The sequence below is a fragment of the Ostrea edulis genome, chromosome 7 (genome assembly GCF_947568905.1).
Source record: "Ostrea edulis chromosome 7, xbOstEdul1.1, whole genome shotgun sequence".
NCBI classification, from domain to species: Eukaryota; Metazoa; Mollusca; class Bivalvia; order Ostreida; family Ostreidae; genus Ostrea; species Ostrea edulis.
In genome coordinates, this window is record NC_079170.1 from 8995009 (window position 1) to 9015021 (window position 20013).

General features: G+C 34.8%; 1 protein-coding gene across 3 annotated transcripts in view; it reads left to right on the forward strand.

Annotated features, from left to right (window-relative positions):
• Positions 1–20013, forward strand: part of LOC125672892 (uncharacterized) — a 117198-nt gene that overhangs the window by 60420 nt on the left and 36765 nt on the right. For all 3 annotated transcript variants that reach the window (XM_056143220.1, XM_056143219.1, XM_056143221.1), the window contains 5 exons: positions 879–1653; positions 5324–6982; positions 9183–9233; positions 17079–17129; positions 18991–19037. In XM_056143220.1, coding sequence (XP_055999195.1) covers positions 879–1653; positions 5324–6982; positions 9183–9233; positions 17079–17129; positions 18991–19037 — 2583 coding nt within the window. The remainder of the gene's footprint in view (positions 1–878; positions 1654–5323; positions 6983–9182; positions 9234–17078; positions 17130–18990; positions 19038–20013) is intronic.

The window sequence follows — 20013 nt, forward strand, 5'->3', positions numbered from 1 at the left end:
GATTTTGGGTTTTGTTCACATGTAATCATAGAGCTTTGTCAGCCATTTCACTCCAAGTGGCTTCATCCGGGTGAGAGATAAATGGAACTTCACCTCGTCAATTTCGGAAGACGCGCTCAACTGATCACACACCTGTACTGTGTACCAGTTTTAAACAATTTTTCACTTTTCTTTACACTCAAGTATATTGTAAATATACATGTACAATTTGGTGGTATAGTAATGTAAATCACTGTTCGTTAGCTATAAAGGTACTAATGCAAAATATTTATTGATAATTATTTTCAGTTTAAAACAGCCATAAACCATGTACTGTTACATGTATGAGTAGCTCAGGTATAATTATACATTGATTGAAGCAAAGAAGGTGGCCCATTTAATTAGGTTGTCCTTTATTAAATAAACACCAAGGCTTACATAACTGTTACCTGGCGCTTGTCGGATATGGGGGAGACAAAACACACTGAACACATAACTTTCACTGCACTATTACCTGTATGCTATTTAACTCTATTACAAAAACAGATTTGTATCAAATTTACGCAGATTTATTTTCCGTGATTCGGAAATCGTCGCGAACAAAGGGGAAATTATAAACATGCGGAAAAAACCTGATATATAGTACTTAGCAAAATCCATCGTAACATAAAAGTTTGGGTCATATGGACTGTGGATATAGGCGTTGATGATGATAGAGCACCTGACTAGTAATACTGGGGTCCTGGGTTCAATTCCCAATTGAGCCCAAACCTTTTCTCCTTTCCTGTTACTGTAAAGCATAGACATTGCAAATTCAAATTTTTGCTTAAAAGTGAAATCTTATATATTTTAGATCATTTATTCACTAAAAGTTTTCATGTTTTTCACTTATTTTAAAGAGAGAAAAGAAAACAGATGTGGTAGCCATCATGGGAAGTTTTCACCAGTCTTCTCCAGAAATTTTTCAACATTCTGCCGCTGGTACACAGTGCTCAAGTATGTGTCTTGCTGCCATAGTGGCCTTTTCTCTGAAAAATGTTGAATCCTGGGATTCAAATTTTGTGGACAATGTATTGAAAGGAGGAGACAAACTACATCTAGAAATCTTGAAAAGTAAGCAGTGGCCTTACCAAAGAAAAGAGTCTAGGCTCGCTGTTGACGAATTGCCCCAGAAATTTGAGTGTCAAATTGGCAGGCATGATGTGATTGCAAACTCTGAATATCAAGAACCTTTATTTGGATTTTCCTCATATATAGAGACTTTCGTTCTAACTTCAATCATCAATCATCCAAACCAAAGCTTTATCCTAAGAATGTATGATTTTTGCATTGCAATTCTCTGCAGCAACCAGAATCAGTACTCCATTTTTGACTCCCATGCTAAAAATTCTGAAGGAATTATTGATGCCAATGGCACTGCTGGTCTGTTTAATTTTCGAAACCCTTCAGAAATGGTGAAATATCTCAAATGCACAACAACAGAGAAAAATGTGCAAATTGACTTGTATCCAGTCACTGTTCAATTTATGAGAACTGAGGTGATGGAAGAATCTGTACCCTGTGTTGAGAATTTAACAGCAGCTTTGAACCAGGCAACAGAGAGCAGTCACAAGTCTATACCATGCAGAGAAACGGAAAGTCCTGAGAAAGAGCAAAATAACAGAAAAATTCCAAGTGAGTATCTGTTTGTTGGTTTCATTAACAATTGGAGGGAACTGTTTTAGTAATACATGTAATTTAAATTTTATACCTCAGACATGTCAAAATATTGTACATAAGTTTATTGAATGATTAATTTCTAATCTTTATACAGTTATTTTTTGCCTAAAACATACAAAAGATTTTGTGTCATTTCAAATTCACTTTAACACTGTTGTATTAATTATTTAAAGGTATTGCATACAAATAATTAAATTTTTATGTCACCAGAGTTTACTCCGAGTAATTTTTGATGACCTAATGCAATTGGTCTGCGTGCGACATGCGTTAACAATAAAACTTTTTTACTTCTTAATAGCTACCATTCCAATTCTTTTCAAATTTGGTACAAAGCATCTTTGGGACAAGGTGTGATCCTGTACCCCCAAGGCTTTAGGGTTGGGGCAAGTACACATGCGTAAGAAAAACTAAATGCATAGTGGTGTAGAACAGGAAGCTTGCTTCGACCTATACTTAGCTTGTATATTTCATGATCCACGGGGTAAAGGTTCTGACTCCTGGGCAAGGCCAAAATTGGTATATAGTATTTATGTGCAAAGCATTCAAATAACATCTTGAAAGGACACCTCACATATTTTTAAACTTTGAAACAAAATTAATTCTTTTCATGCCTAAAACAACTTTAAATGTGTTTAAAATGAAATATTTTGCATAGTTTTCAAGTTTGAAAGCGATGAAATTCAAATCTTGTGATACATGTATATACATATTTACTTCAATATTTTATGTGCCATTATGTGTGATATGTCATATGTGACCTCATGCAAGAAGGTTTGAAAACAGTCATTAGCCATTTCATAATAGATTAGATTTAATCGATAAAAAATTATCATGTTAATGACATTGCATTAGAGTGTTTTGTGCCGTTTAATGGTGTACTAGCTGTCATTAGAAAGGATTTTGACTGAGTTTTTTTCCAGTTTTTTGAAGGAAGGTGTGAGGGAAAAGATGTGGATGATTTTTTGTCAGCACAAGTACTTTGTCATAAGAAAATACACAATCGCCTTTGTCCATGTACTTTTTTAAAAAATTTCTAACGACGTTTAGATCACAACTGAAAAATAATGATAATAAAATTACTTTATTAAAATAAGGTATTGTGATTTCCATTATGTATTTGATTATCTTGCTGTTTTGAATTGCACCTGTGACATATTTGTCAACAATGTAACGTACGTATTATAATTTAGATCCTAAATAGATAATAATTTTGCTGTTTATCTTTTTAAAAACATGCTAATTACAGATGTTTAAATGAATAACATTACCAAATAGTGTTAAGACAGTGACCCATTATTTACTTGCAATTGCTTTTTCTCGCTATAGCTATTTGTATGTACTGGTGGCTAAAACATATAAGACTCGGGGAATTTGTCAACATCAAAATAAATGTTGTCCATATAGTGAATAAGTTAGACCCCTAAAACATGAGTTTTTAAAAATGTCTAACACTATTTTCACAATCTGTTGATCAAAGAAGGTCGCATGTGATGCCACTGTACCATCTGACTAAATATCGAGACATTTTGAAATCGGGCTTAGATTTAAATTTATAACGTGCATGGCTAATTATCGCAATATGTTGGTGAATGGACTATTAGAATTAATTACTATAAGCATAAGAAAGACAAAATGCATATGAATTTGTATACTTTGAACACATATGATATGTCCTTTAATACTAAATTGAAATTAAATGGATATTTATGACTAATTGATTGTATATTGTTTAACATCTCTTGCTCGATAGTTTTTCACTCATATGGAGACGTCACCAATACCAGTGAAAGCCCACAAATTTAGGCTTATGCTTTGCGCTTACGGCCATTGAGCAGTGAGGGTTCTTTAGTGTGCCACACCCACTGTGACACGAGATATCTGTTTTTAAGGACCCGTGACATTCACACCTGATGCCGAGCGATTGGTGATGGAACTGTCACTACCTGTTGGTCTATTGTGATCAGGATTCGAACCTGACCTTCCGCATGTGGGGCGAATGCTCTACCTCTAGACCACCGTGGCGGTCTAAATAGATATTGAGAATAAATAAGCAGTTAGCTCTTTACCAAAATTGTAAATTTCATGATCCAAGGGATAGGAGTTTTGATATCAGGTTGGGACCAAAATGGTCAGTGATTAGATATGTTGTCAATTGAACATTTTTATACCCCCTGAACAAAGTTCTATGGATATATAGGAATCAGTCTGTCTGTCTGTCGGTCCGTCCGTCTATCCATCCGTCTGTCTGTCTGTGCAGATTCGTGTCCGGGCCATAACTTCTTTGTTCTTTGACTTAGGCGTACCATATTTGGCACACAGGTGGATCACCATGAGATGATGTGTCGAGTACCTTCATGACCTCTATATGACCTTGACCTCAAGGTCAAAATTAAAGGTTTTTTACAATGGATTTGTGTCCGGGCCATAACGTCTTTGTTCTTTGACATAGACATATCATATTTGACACATTAATGTATCACCATGAGATGATGTGTCGAGTACCTTCATGACCTCTGTATGACCTTGAACTTTGACCCCAAGGTCAAAATTGATTATAGGGTTTTGACATAGTCATACCATAAGACATGGGTATATCACCATGAGACTATGTGTCATGTACATTCATGACCTCTTTATGACCTTGACCTTTGATCTCAAGGTCAAAATTATAGGTTTATGACATGGATTTGTGTTCGGACTATATCTTCCATTTTCTTCTACAAAGGCATACCTTATTTTTACACTCAGGAAAGAGTTAATTTATACCTATTAACAACACCCTTTGGGAGATTGGGGTAAGCGGGGTGTATTCTTAGTGAGCATTGCTCACAGTACATCTTGTTAAACTTCTTGATAACTACCATTCCAGTTCTTTAATTTGGTAAAAAGCATCTTTGGGACAAGGGTAACAGAAATGATAAATATCAAGATTCCTTCACCCCCGGGGCCTTAGGTGTAGGCAAAAGCTGCCAAAAATTGTAAATTTCTTGATCCGAGAGGTTAGGGATTGGTTCCAGGGTACACCCAAACTTATTTTAGTGATTATATCCTTATCATTTGAAAGACTTCTTGAAGTTTGCTGATATGGTATAAAATCCAAATGCATATTTAGGAACGTATCAAAATTATGAATTTTGCATCGACCTCCAGGATTTTAAGCTTTAAGGAAACATTTTGTTTTATATGCATACTTTTGCTGCATATTAAAATTATGCTTAGATATTCAAAGCAGGAAATCTTTTCTAGATTTTGTAGCCCTTGGGACGTAGTGATACTTTTAATCAATAGTCAGGTGACTGTTAAGGCCTTTGGGCCTCTTGTTTCTTTTTATCATATTTCATGTACAGGAAAACAATGATTTGATTCTTGTCAAAATAGGTGTGTCTTTCATATTACATCTTGGGGACAAAAGCCTTATAATTGCCCTATAAATTCCTAAAATTTTCCTACAATGCCCTATTTTTAAAGAAATTGTATCCTATATAAAACCCTATTTTTTCTAGTCAAAAGCCACTTGAAAGCCTGGAGGTATAGCAGGATCATTATTATAGACTTAATAACGCATGGAGTTAGGGATTGTTTTAGATGATACTCGGGTGACTGATTTGTCTGTGTGTTTTTGTAGATGAAGCAGAAAAGACCCAAAAGAAAGTGAGACCCAAGCGACCCTGTCCATTTTGTGACAAATTGGCATCAAGGCTTTCAGACCACATTAAAAGAAAACATAAGAATGAAGAGAGTGTGGTTAATGCCTTATCGCTTCCAAAGGAATTGAGAGACAGGGAGTTTCAAACATTTAAAAAGGAAGGCATTTTTAAAGTTAACTCTAATTTGCTTTCTAAGGAAGCCTCCCCAGATTTTGAAAACCTATTGCATGAAAGAAGGTTTGTCAAAAGTAACTCCACCGTCGTGTGCTCCCTTTGTAAAGGATTTTATAGTAAAAGGAGAATTGCTCGGCATAAGAAAACATGTTTTAGAGCTGAAAATTGCACTGATTACCCAACTTCATTTAATGTTACACTCCTGAGGAATGATGAAGAATATTCTGATAAATATAGAAAGGAGATTCTGGAGGGATTTCATGAAAATGAGGTTGGAAAACTAATCCGAAACGACGCATGGATAAAGCAATATGGATATCTCAGTTACCAGAATTTTGAGGGTACTGAGAAAAGGGCAGAGAAAAGAAAATCTCTCATGTCAAAGCTCAGAAGACTTGGCCACCTCTATTTACAATTCAAGAAGATAATGTCTGAAAAACATCCAAATTTTGCTTTTACCTCTTGCAGGGAAATGTTCAAAAGAGATAACATTCTTGGTATTCAGAGTGCCATAAACAGCATTACTACTACAGACAATGAGAATGTGATAAAGAGTGGCCTTAAGGTGTCTTTACGATACCTTATCGCAGATGTGTGTAAAGTGATGAGGGCATACTTTTTATTTACAAGGCAGGATGAGGAGGCTGAAGAAATGAGTAAATTTATTTCAGTGTTGCAAGTTTACTGGCCGTCTTTCTTTGCAACTGCCGAGGAATCTGTTTTAAAAAAGCGTCAGTCTGACTTACGAAGACCTTCAAAACTACCTAAAGAGGAAGAAATAGATAGGCTTATAATCTTCACAAAAGAAGTTATTAAAAACTTGTCTTCTGGTGCAGGTTACCAAATTTTAGAAAATAATAACTATTGTGAATTAAGAAATACAGTTGTGTGCAGATTAACCTTATGTAACGCAAGGAGGGGAGGTGAACCCAGTCGAATGACACTTACAGAATGGAATGATGCCTTCAATGATGTCTGGGTTGATCCAACCAAAATAAATGATGTCACAGATGAAGACAAAAAATTGCTCTGCGAGTATAAAATAGCCTACATTCATGCTTCGAAAGTTTCAAAACTTGTGTCTCTTTTGATCCCAGAAGACTGTTGGAAGGCTATGAAAATTTTAGCTGATCCAGAGATACGAAGACATGCTGATATTAATGTAAAAAATAAGTTTGTATTTCCTAGTGTGAAGAATTCATTAACTCATGTAACTGGATGGGTATGTGTTAATAATGTTTGCAGAAAGGCAGGATTGAAACATTGTGTTACTGCAACAGGCATGAGACACTACATGTCCACTGCTTATGCACGCAAGAGTGTATCTGCAGCAGAAAGGGAGTTGTTTTTTAAACATCTTGGGCACTCCAGACGCATGAATGAAGATGTGTATCAGACTCCACTAGCAATACAAACCATAACAACTGTAGGAAAATTTATGAGTTCTATAGAGGGTGATGGAGGTTAGTAAACAATTTATCAGAGCCCAGTTACATGAAGGTTAGTTAACTTTAACTGACAGTTAACTTCAAGTTAACACTACAGTGTATATCATTGTTAAAGTTAATGACAAGTTAAAAGTCATTTAAAGTTAACTAACCATCATGCAACTGGGTCCTGTATACATATAGCTTTATTTAATCTTAGTGCAGGGATTTTCTGCACCTATTAGGGAATGGGGCTGGAGGTGAATCCTTTGGAACTGCGTTCACCATTCACAAAGTCTTCACCGTGCGCTCACCTTGCGTTCACTGTTCATTCAGCATTCAGTCTTTTGTCTTTGCATTGTCATTTGGAACATCAAAGTGAAAGGGTCGATTTTGATAGAGAGGCAAACATGAAAAAAGAACGCTCTAGTGAGCTTTTCTGATTGAAATTTGTCATGCTTGTGTTGTCATTGATGTTGTTGTCATTGTCACATTTTCATATTTTTTTTTTTTATCAGAGTAAATACATTTATTGACAAAGTCTCTTATAAATATAGGCTTAAAATAATCAGAAATACTTGTCAAATCAATTTGACATTTGGGCACAATGTTCATTGAAATGCACATGCAGTGTAGCATCGGTTTTTTTTAAGTAAGGGGGGGGGGGGGAGCTTAAGAAAAATAATAAACTTATATAGAATTCTTGTCAAGTGAGACTAGATAAAATATGATGAATTGTGCTCTTGCGCAAACTTGAAATTATCAAAATGATAATTCGGGTGGGGGCGAGGTATTTATTATCTGAAACTGCCTCATTTTCGTACACGTACCAGCACTCGTTGTTTGTTCTTCACTACATGTACGTGAATAAGGTTAAATTTACTAGTCCGATTGGTCGTGTTGAAAAAATAAACAAGAAACTTTACTTTAAACCATAGAATATTTTATTCTTAACTAAAAAAGAATAACTGGTTTGCAAGCAATTTTGAACTGCGTGATGACACAATCTCTATTTTTAGTTTTAATAAATAAGTCGCAGTCGGAAGTAATGTAATTACAACATCTACTTGATGTTAATGTGTGTAAAGTTATGTTTTAGGTGAATTTATTTTCATTTAATAAAAAACAACCCAGTTTTATTTGAATCAAATGTAAGAAAGTGTTTATCAGATTAGTAAATTACGTCGTAAAAAGCCATTTTTCTGTGTTGACATATGTGCGGGAATGTCTCTATATTTAAATACGACTTCTCGTCCTCAGGGAAAGATGTCCATGAGAAAAAAAGTAAAAGGTTGGGAAGAAACAAAGCAGGGCTTATGAAATAGAGATTAAAAAAACAAAACAGTTGAGGTCGTTTTATTCTAGATTGACTAGAGAATTACCGTGCTGGGCAGACAACAGAAAATGTGTTTGAAAATGAAAGCATTAAATTGAATGATGAGACTATATATAAAGCTTTTTTTTGAGACAATTAAATATGTTTTAGTTAATGCAAACTTAATGTTTGTCATTTGAATTAAATACATTTGAATATGGAGAAACTATCACTTTGTGGAAAGTTGGTCAGGGCTACTGGATGTAAGATCAGGTCTAGCAAAAATCATTTGAAGTAGCCCGACTGCTCTAGTGCTAAAAAAAGTAAATGTCAAACCCTGTCATATAACTGAAGGCTCTTGCATTTCTCTCTCATTCAAAACTTCTCCCACTTTTTAACCAAACAAGACTTATGTTTTGTAATGATAATCATTTATTCTATTCTTTGATATTGATGAGTGATCTGCAGTTTTCCTTGAATTTTCGCAGTTGATCATCCTGATATTTGTACTTTATAAATCAAATTTCTGATATGATAAGAAAGTTTACTTTCACTCTTATGCACTCGTTCCTTTTTCATTTTTGCGTTGCTATGAAAATCGATCCTAATTGACTGGTGTTCAGAATTACAGCTAGTGAACTGTGAACGCACGATGAGCACAAAACTGTAAATGGAGAGCGCATGGTGAGCGAACGGACAAATGGTAAAGTAGAATGTTTCGGGGACTGTATAAGTATTTATGTGTTAAACATTGAACTATCTTCTTCAATGCTATTAAAACTAAATATAAATTAAGAAAGAGTAAGTAGTTTTTGATGTTTATGGTAATTATATTAAAGACACCACAAAAGTAGTGTGACTTTTTAAAGATCTTGTATGAATTTAAGACAGATTCGTTAATGATAAATTACTTTGTTTCAGGTTCAAAATTTAGTGTTTCAGATTTTCAACCTGGAGACCAAGCACTTGAAAGTATGTATTATTATTTAAGTTACACAGGGTTATTAGGCCAAAATAAAAAATATGTTTGTTTCAGGTCGCCCGACCGACCCTAAATATATCCACCGACCCTATTAATTTTTTTTCAATTTTCCGATTTCAATTTATCGATGTACGAACTATTACCCAAAATGCCAAGACATTTATTAGTCCCCTACTGAAGAAGTCGAATGGGACTTTAGGTTTGCGCTCCATCCGTCTGTCTGTCCATCAGTCCTGCATATAAGTTTTCCGGACTGCTTGTAGATATTCATTTGACATTTGGTACATTGCTTTGCCTTAATAACAAGTTACAGATCAAGTATGAATTTCTTGGACTTAGAAAAATAACATGAATTATCAGTTTTCTGGACTTTTTTAGGTCACCTGAGTAAACTGACAAGGTCATTTGTGCGCCTGTTGTAAAAAGTCGAAAATATTTTATGGATATTTTTTAACACGCGGGCGGATATTATTTTTTGATAATATTATAATTTGTGAGCTTTTCTGATCGCTTTTTGTCCGTCGTCTGTCTGTCTGTCTCTGTCTGTCCGTCCGTCTATTAAACATTTACATTTTCAACTTCTTCTCCAAAACCACTGGGCGAATTTTAACCAATGTTGGCACAAATCATCCTTGGGTGAAGGGGATTCAAAATTGTTCAAATGAGGGCCAACCCCCTTATCCAAGGGGAGATAATAGCAAATCAGTAAAAATACACTGAAAATTTTTAAAAATCTTCTTCTCCAGAACCAGTAAGCCAATTTCATTCAAACTTAATGCAAATCATCCTTAGTTGAAGGGAATTCAAAATTGTTGAAATTAAGGGCCAGGTTCTTTTCAAAGGGGAGATAATCACAAAAGTGTAAAAATAGGGTGGGGTCATTAAAAAATCTTCTTCTCATGAACCGCTGTACCAGTGTAGTTGAAATTTACGTGGAAGTTTGCTGACATAATGGAGATTCAAGTTTGTTCATATCATGGCCCCCAGGGGTCGGATGGTGCCACAATAGGGGAAACCATATTTTATATGTATTTATATAGGAAAAATCTTTTAAAATCTTCTTCTCAAGAACCATTGAGCCAGAAGAGTTCAAATTTACATGGAAGCTTCCTGACATAATGCAGATTCAAGTTTGTTCATATCATGGCCCCCGGGGGTCGGATGGGGCCACAATAGGGGAAACCATATTTTATGTGTGTATATAGGAAAAATCTTTAAAAATCTTCTTCCCAAGAACCATTGAGCCAGAAGAGTTCAAATTTACATGAAAGCTTTATGACATAGTGCAGATTCAGATTTGTTCATATCATAGTCCCCAGGGGTCGGGTGGGGCCACACTAAGTGAAATCATATTTTATATGTGTTTATATATAAGAAAAATCTTCTTCTCAAGAACCACTGTGCCAGAAAAGTTGAAATTTACATGGAACCTTTATGACATAGTGCAGATTCAAGTTTAGTAAAATCATGGCTCCCGGGGGTCGGGGTGGGTCCACAATAGGAGAAACTGTATTTCATATGTCTTAATATAGGAAATCTTCTTCTCAAGAACGACTGTGCCAGAAAAGTTGAAATTTACATTCGTGACGTCGTATAACAAATATGACGCAATAATTTTAAATGTCACAGTATCTGTGATGTCAGTATAGAGGTTTGAAAGAATGGAAAGATACAGAAAAGAGGAGATGCTGGAACTGTTCTCCCAGGACTGACATAGAAGTTGTGAATGGTTTCTGATTTTTTTAATTCATCAATGACTTTTAATAACCAAAAAATCTGGTTTACATATAAAACATTTTAATTTTTTGTTGTCAAATCATGTGTAGGCAAGTGCCTAATGGCAGATACACCACTGATAGTTGAGATTGAAAAAATATTTTGTTGGATGAGAAAACTGAAACGTACCAAATTTGAGATAATCTCATCATTGCTGAACACCAGGCCAAAAGTTATGAAGAGAAAATATGAACATTACAAAAGCCTTTGCAGTATCATGTTTGCCTGTCTGTATAGGTTAATGCCGGACAATGAGGGGTGTTGGTGTTGGATAATTTTCACCTTATCTTGGCTGAAATTTGATTCACCTGAATGTTTGCACTGATGGCTTACCGAGTTGTCAGGAAGCATATAAAAAATTGAACTGGATCTCGGCCAAGATTAAGTTTTCACCACCCTTACAAATTAAATAATTGTAAACAAACAAGTTTAAAAATCAAGATAATAATAATAATACAAGAAAAACAAACATTTATACCTTTTATGTTCATTATTCACAAATAAGAAAGGTCTTCGATGAAATCAATAGGCATCAAAATTAAAATTATCCTGAGTGTTAATTGCTCTCAAAATCATTTGTCAGAGAATATTGATGACAAAAACTTGCAGGTGTTTTTAGTTTATTTATTCCCCCTTTCCCCTCTCACACATTCGCATCGGAACTTTTTTTGCAAATGAATTCATATCTCCCTATTTAAACATCACAAACGTGCTAAGTCCCCCCGCCCCCCCCCCCCTCCCACTTTTGTTTTCCACATGTATCCATATCCTTCAAAACAAGCCACCCTCCCCCCTTACTTTAAAATAATTGCTTTTTTTAAAGCTTATGAAAAAAAGGGTTTTTTTTGGTTTGTTTGTTGTTTTTTTTTTGGCTTGTCAAGATATAAAATTGGGCATTTTTTCGGATTGTTTATCATTTTTCTTAAGAACCTCTAAGCCAGAAGTATTTCAATGTACCTGAACCTCCCCAACATAGTGCAGAATCAAGTTTCTTAAAATCTGACATTGCTCCTGTGAAATTCATTTTCCATGTGTTAAAGTTACTCAGGTGAGCGATGTGGCCCATGGGCCTCTTGTTAAAACTACCAGTTGGTAGAAACTGCTAGCACAAGTTCTGCCTATATATTGTTACAAGGTGAAGGTCAGTTGGTGCGAGTATGTATTGAATTTGAGAGCAGAACGGAAAGCATAATTTATGCTGTAGGCCTATGTGTAACAGTGCATAGCTTCGATAGAACCATTTTCTTGCAGTTTATCTACGTCTTTATCCAAGTGCTTGTTTGAAAAAGTACAGGGACAAATTCTACAGGTTTTTATACGCCCGTCTTAAGACGGGCCGTATTATGCTATGGCCTTCATGTCCGTCTGTCTGTCCGTCCGTCCGTCCGTCTGTTAGCTTTTTCGTGTCCGGCTCATAACTTAAATACTATAAGGCCTAGAATAATCAAACTTTGTCAGTTGATACATCTTGGGTAGAAGGTGTGTCGCACATTAAAACCAGGTCGCTGTGACTTTTAATTAAGAAGATATGGCCAAATATGGTAAAACCCTGTCCGGCTCATAACTTGAAAACTATTTGATCTAGAATCATGAAACTTGGTCAACTTATGCATCTTAGGTAGAAGGTGTGTCGCACTGTACTTTAAGGTCACTGTGACATTTAGTTGAAGTGATTTTTTGAAAAAAGTATGTTATAATTGGTACAATCCCTACTCATATAAGAGTTTTGTAGAAAACCTCATTCAAAAATGTTACATCAAGAAAACACATATTTTTTTTATGATATACTGTACAGCTTTTTTTAGCTTATGTAATGTTTCCTTTGTTTCTAACAATAACATGAGAAATTCCACCTGTCCCATGGGAGTAGCATGCAAAGGGCATTTTGACAAGACTAATGAATGAGTTTTGTGTAGAGCATCTCTGATCAACATGATCAAGCAGGTGTTATCTTTATCTCTAGGGAATTGGGCAGAGAGATCTTAGCCTCTTAATTGCAGATATACCAGAAATTATTTGTGAAAGTGAATTTGTTTGTTGTGGTTAGTCTTTATTTTCAAAATTAATTTGACATTGTACTATATAATTTTTAATTTTTTTTATCGGCAACCTATATGCAGAGTATCATTTCTCACTAAGACAACAAATGGTTGCAATATGTATAAAGGCCTATTTTAATGATTAGTATTTTGATGTTTTGTTATGGCTGTGGCATTGTTCAGAAAAAAGATATACAATGAACAAAGCTGCAGATTGGGCATTTGTGTAAATCTGAACAGATGAAATAGTATTGCAATAACCAAATTATTTCTTTTGTGACAGTAACAAGAGAAATTTCCCTTGTCCCATGGGTGTAATTATCAAGCAATTCAGGAGGCATTTTGCTAACAGAAAAATTGCATTCTGTCAAATTACAGATTAATTAATGAGTTTAGAAGATTTCTGTTACAGCAATCTGATCAAGGAGGTGCTATCTATATCTCTTGCAATCGGGAATTGGGCAGAGGAATCTGGCCTTCTAATTGATCTGTCAAATTTTAGAACAGTTCTAATTGGTAGCCATTACTTTGAAAGTTAATTTGGTATAAAGTTTAAGAATTAATATGATATTGTAAAATATATTTTTATTTTATATCTCAACAACAAGGTGCAGATTGTCATGTCTCACTAAGATGACAGTTTTACAGTCTAAGAATAAACATAATGACTAATGTTTGATGTTTTATTACGCTGTGCATTGTTCTTCATTCCTTAAAATACAATGAGCAAAGCTGCAGATGTGCATTTCTCAAGTCTAACACAACCAGTTGAGAAATATATGATGTATTATTTTTTTCTAATTAATAACTACACGATAGGAGATGCACCAGTGTTTGAAATAACCGTTTTTAATCTATATTTATTTATATTGACATCACCATGCACATTTTACTTTTATACTTGAAGATTTGACAAAGGCAGATACTGATATATGTATTTTTTGATATGTTGAATAAATCAACCTTTTTGAGTACTCCCATTTATTGTAAGTTGTTTGCTTGGATAAAGGGCTATCTTGCACTTTAATCATTTCATTGAAAACATTTGGGAAAATGTTTTTATATCCTTTTAAAAATCATTAAGCTTACATTATCAATATTTGAAGCAATGTCACATGAGGCCATAAAGTGGGTAAGATTCTTAAAGGAAGGTTGACATTTGGTTCCATGCATACCTATCTCTTCATGGTGATATGTTCATGTTAACAATATGTGACGGGCGTATCATGTGCCGTGGCGGTGCACTTTATTTTTTATGGCATAGTTGTTATGCCGACAAAAATTTCTAAGGCCTATTCACGTCTTGTCCCTCCGAGGATACCTTCCTTCATAAATGGAAAAAAAAGCACAGTCCAAATCCTCTCTACTGACAGCAAGTACAACCTTAAATGGCACAAAACACTCTAATGCATTGTTAATTACCAGCCGTTAATGTGATAATTGGTTTTTTTGTCAATTAGATCTAATCTGTTTATGAAAAGGCTATAACAACTGTTTTCCCGCTCGAGGTCGCATATGACGTCACAGATAATGATGCGTAAAATATCGAAGAAAATTTGCATATCGCAAGGCTTTCAAACTCGAAAACTACGCAAACTGTTTCATTTAAAACACATGTAAAGTATTTTTGGCATGAAATGAATTCATTTTGCTGAAAAAATTAAAAAGTTTAGAAACATGCGATGTGTCCTTTGATAGTATATAGAATGACATTAAACTTTTTGTGATAACTGTTCGTGACCTATTAAACAAGAATCGTATAAATTTTTCTGGGAATTCCATAAAGAAGGTACTGAACCAGAGTTTTCATCTACCAAAATGTGGTAAATCTAGTGCGTTTTATAAATTATGCTGAAACCTGAACACAGTCGCCGATCTTGCAAAATGTAAAAGTACACTTTTTGAGTTACATTATTTACTTTAGGGAGTATAGTTTCTTTACTTTTGGAGTTTAGATTTTTATTCAAAATTACATGGCTCTTGGGTAGGGTCTATGATAGCTGCATAAGAAGTGTTGGGCCCTCACCCAGTCCTCACTCGCCCGACTCCAGAGAAATGACAGGGCTATGATTAGGTGGATATGCAACGTAAAGCCAGACCAGATCCAGAACATTAGGTCAGATACCCTTCTTGAGAAATTGGCCATCCCAAAACTTGATGTACTAATAAGGGCAAACCGTCTTCACTGGTTTGGGCATGTTGAAAGAAGCAAGTGGTCTATCAGCACTTGCAGAGACCTAAGACTGGAAAGCAAAAAGAAAGCTGGGCGCCCTAAGAAGACATGGAAAGAAACCATCTGGCAAGACCGTAAGCAGTAGCAAATGGACACAGTCAATCACTGGAGACTTAGCATAAGGACAGTCAGACATCGTCGAACCCCCGACAAAGGGAACACAAACGATAAACTTGGATAGTGAGTGTGTGTATCTGCGTGGCCAGAGCTGGGCAACAGAATCAATGATTAATTCTAATTATTACTAATTACCGACAGACATCCTCATATATCGTTTTACATGTACGCTGTTTAGTTACAAATTTACCAAACTAAAAGGACCTACTTGTTCCGATTAAAACAATATCACGATCACAAAATACAGCAGTTTTTATTATTCTGTGTCGTGGAAATAATCATAGAAACATAAAATGTAGTTTTAATTAATATTTTTGCATGAATTGGATTACTTAAAATCCAGTATTTACAAAGTCGCTAGTGTGGAAATAGGTCAATGTCTTCAACTGTGTTATGGTTCCGACATTTATAAAACATATTAGATTTAACGCTTTTTGGCAGGTGAAAACTCTGGTTTGGTACGTTTGTAGAAGAATTCTCAGAAAAAGTTCATATTTTTTATGCACCAAGGTTACAAACAATAACCTTTGCAAATTTTGTGTTATTACATCAGCATTAAGAGGGAAATCTAAAAACAATTGCTATTCGGGACTTTCGGGTTTTGGCCGTACTACATTAACCGCTCACCGCACATGTCTTGACTGAAAATGAAAACGAAGACCAGAGAATGTTGTAAAAACAGGGTGTTTGTCACCTGGTCATTCATTTGTTTCATATTTGGCATGTTTATAGACAGACGTAATGTTTTGACATGAAAACGTAGATTAAATTAGGATGATTACTTTTTAAACAATTAATATAGATTTTGATACCCCACTGTTCTTTAAACAGTATTTCGACATCTATACTTGCTATAAATAAAACACATTGATCGAAGTCTTCCCTCGTGTATCTAAACAAATCGGTAAGAGAGATGTAACAAAATTGACACGAAATGTTACATCCCCGAGCATTTTAAATATCGTTAATTTAAAAAAATATATTGGATATCTTTTTAACAGATACATTTAAACAAAAGATATTTTTATATTGAAAATACAATCAAGAAAATTGGGTAGAATAATTTTATGTGAAGCCGGTGATGTGTCATTTCTGCAGGTGATGAGAAAAAATTTCACAGATAATGTCCACTGATTTGCAACAAAAACAATTGTAAAAAAGTTAAATACTTCACTGAAAATCTTTGAAACATCATTAGTTATTAAATATGAACATTTCAAAATTGATTTATTAGATTATTCATGAAAATTGTGAAACAATGGGAAATTAACTGCGACTTAGATAGACGTAACGCAAATTCCTTGACAGTGAATTTTGGATCATATCATCAATAAAAATTTAAGGTCGGCAGCATAAAGGTAATAGGTAGGGTTTGGAAACCAGAAACACACAAATTTTATTGTGGCCTGACAGACCTTGCAAACTCTTTTGTTTACATCTCAGTGGGTCTTTCTGGTTTCATCAGCAAGGGAGATAATCCACAATCATTGAAGATAATTTTCGTGATTGAATACGTTTCATCAGCTGTATATTGACGTTATCTTGCATTAAAAAAGAGATTAGAAAATGAATTCTTGTTTGATTAAGATATCACAAATTTAAAGATCTTGTATGAATGTGACACAGATATGATTTTGCCATTTGTTAATGATGAATTTACTTTGTTTCAGGTTCAAATTGTAGTGTATCTGATTTTCAACCTGGAGACCAAGCATTTGAAAGTATGTATGAGAAATCTACGTAGGGTTAGGGATGAGATCAAAAGTTTAATGTCAGAGCTAGCTGACAAAAAACTAAATTCACATACTGGTAGTTCTCACCAAGACCCCCACCCCCTTTAAAACTGAATATGATGAATGTTTAAACCAAATAATTAATAAGTAATGCCTTTTCTATTGTTTATTCACAAATGCAGGGCCTCCGTGGCCAAGTGGTTAGAGCATCACGCTCAAAATCACACGGCTGGCCTCTCCCCTCAGGTTGGTGGAAGTTCAAATCCCACTCGAGCCGGTAAGTGAGGAAGTTTCCCAGTTTACTTTCGGAAGGCTGTTGGTCTCTTCCCAGGTGCATTGTATCTGGGTTCTCTCTTCCACCAATAAAAACTGGGTGCCACCAGATAACTGAAAAATTGTTGAGTGTGGCGGAAAACAACAAAAACATATTCACAAATGAAAGTGTACATTAAAACTATTGAATGTTCATTAAAATGCAATATTACCACATTTTTTTTAACAGCCACTTGTCTTTTTAGGTCACCTGAGTCACTTGGGTGATCTATTGCTATTGGTCTGTGTCTGTCGTCGTTCATTGTCTGTTGTCTGTTCACAACTTCTTCCCATAAACTACTGGACCAATCTTGACCAAATTTGGTATGTAGCATCTGTAGGTGAAGGAGACTGTAAATTGTAAATCCCCCCATCCCACCCTAAAGGGCCTTCATTTTGGGGTAAAAGCTGTAAAATTTATATATTTCTTTTAAAAATATTCCTTTTTACTCCTGAGCATCTAGCAGAAAAAGTGGGTATAGAGTATATAGTAATGATGAGCAATGAAGCTTCTACCAAAATGATAAATTTCATGACCCCCGGGGTAAGGGTTCTGACTCCATGATAAGGTCAAACTTGGTATATAATATTTATGTGTAAAACACTTAAATAACATCTTTAGTGCTATTGATACTAAATCGATATTTAGATAGAGCAAATAGTCCTTTACTTAAAGGGTAGGGGTTTTGGTATCAGGGTGGGGCCAATATGGTTATAGTTATTAAATGTGTGAACAATAGAAATTTTTAACTACTATTCCAATTCTTTTCAAATTTACTATGAAGCATCTCTGGAACAAGGAGTACATAAACTGTAAATTTCAGGATTCCTGCACCCCTGGGGCCTTAGGGGCAAAGCAAAAACTGCCCAAAATTGACCAATGTTCAGAAATCTTCTCTACAACAGCACATTTATAAATTTATAATTTGATTTGACAATGACTTCTAGAGTCAGGAAGGGGCCACATTAGGTATTCCATTTTGAATAGTGTTGAAATACATCTCTTCTAGAAAATTTGTATTTTCTTGCATATATACATGTATATAGCTATAACTCAACTAATTTTGTTTACTACCGGTAAAGAATACCTTTCCCCCTTTGACAACAAATCAATATTTCTCCTTCCACAGGTAAAAATTTCCCTTCAATTATTGTATACACTATATTATTTACTAAAGTATTTAAAAATGTTCTGCTCAGTCAAGAGCCACTGAACCAGAAGAGCTAAAATTTACATGAAAGCTTCCCAACAGAGTTGCTTATTTCAATAGTTGTTACATAGGTAGTAATCAAATGTCACTCAAATAAGTGATAGACAAATGACTCTCAAACAGAGGTCATTCAAGGTCGTTTTGTAAAGGTCAAGGTCAATCAACATGTACCTTATATATATATTCATATATTAACTTTCATTACAACAGTATTTCAACAGTTATTTATCATTTGTAAGTAATTCCTTCTATTAAGTAGTTCATAGGTTAAATGCAATTCTGGGAGCATACATCCATCATTTATACTGATATTCTTGTGTTTCCAGGTGTCAAGAGAAAAAATCAGATTGATGATTCTCTGCTAGAAGAAGAGGTAATTTAAGATAATTATTATAATTTTAGCTCACCTGAGCTGAAAGCTCAAGTGAGCTTTTCTTATCGCCTGTTGTCCGTCTGTCTTTAAACTTTTTACATTTTCGACTTCTTCTCCAGAACCACTGGGCCAATTATAACCAAATATATTAGGATGAAATATAAATTGACCATTGTATATTTTCAAAAAACTAATTCTAAAAAATTCTGTACAATCTGGACTGTATGGAAAAATATTCTTGATTAATGCCTTTCCACTCTTTACTTGGTACTGTCAACCTTGATATGTTATTATAACTAAACTATGTGTGTGAATGTATATATGAATGTTATTATCAAATACTAAAATTTTCACACACAAAAAATAATAATAAAAAAACAATATGTCTCCGACACTTTGTGTTCGGAGACATAATAATAACCAACTTGGCAAAAGCAAATATAGGATAAGGGCTTTCAAGTTTGTTCAAATGAAGGGACATGCCCCCTTCAAAGGGGAGATAATCACAAAAATAAGGTGAGGTCATTCAAAAATCTTCTTAAGAACCACTAGGCCAGAAGAGCTGAAATTTATATGAAAGCTTTTCATGTTTGTTAAATTCATGTCCCCGGGGCTATTTATATTGGAAAAATCTTTAGAAATCTTCTTCTCAAGAACCACTGGGTCAGAAAAGCTGAGATTTACCTGAAAGCTTCCTGACATAGTGCAGATTCAAGTTTGTTAAAGTCATGGTCCCTGGGGGTAGTGTGGGGCTACAATAGGGGATCAAAGTTTTATATACAAATATATAGGGAAAATCTTCTCAAGAACCACTGAGGCAGAAGAGCTGATATTTACATGAAAGCTTCTTCACATAGTGCAGATTCAAGTTTGCTCAAATCATGGCCCCCAGGGGTAGGATGGGGCCACAATAGGGGATCAAAGTTTTACATACAAATATTTAGGGAAAATCTTTAAAGATCTTCTTCTCAAGAAC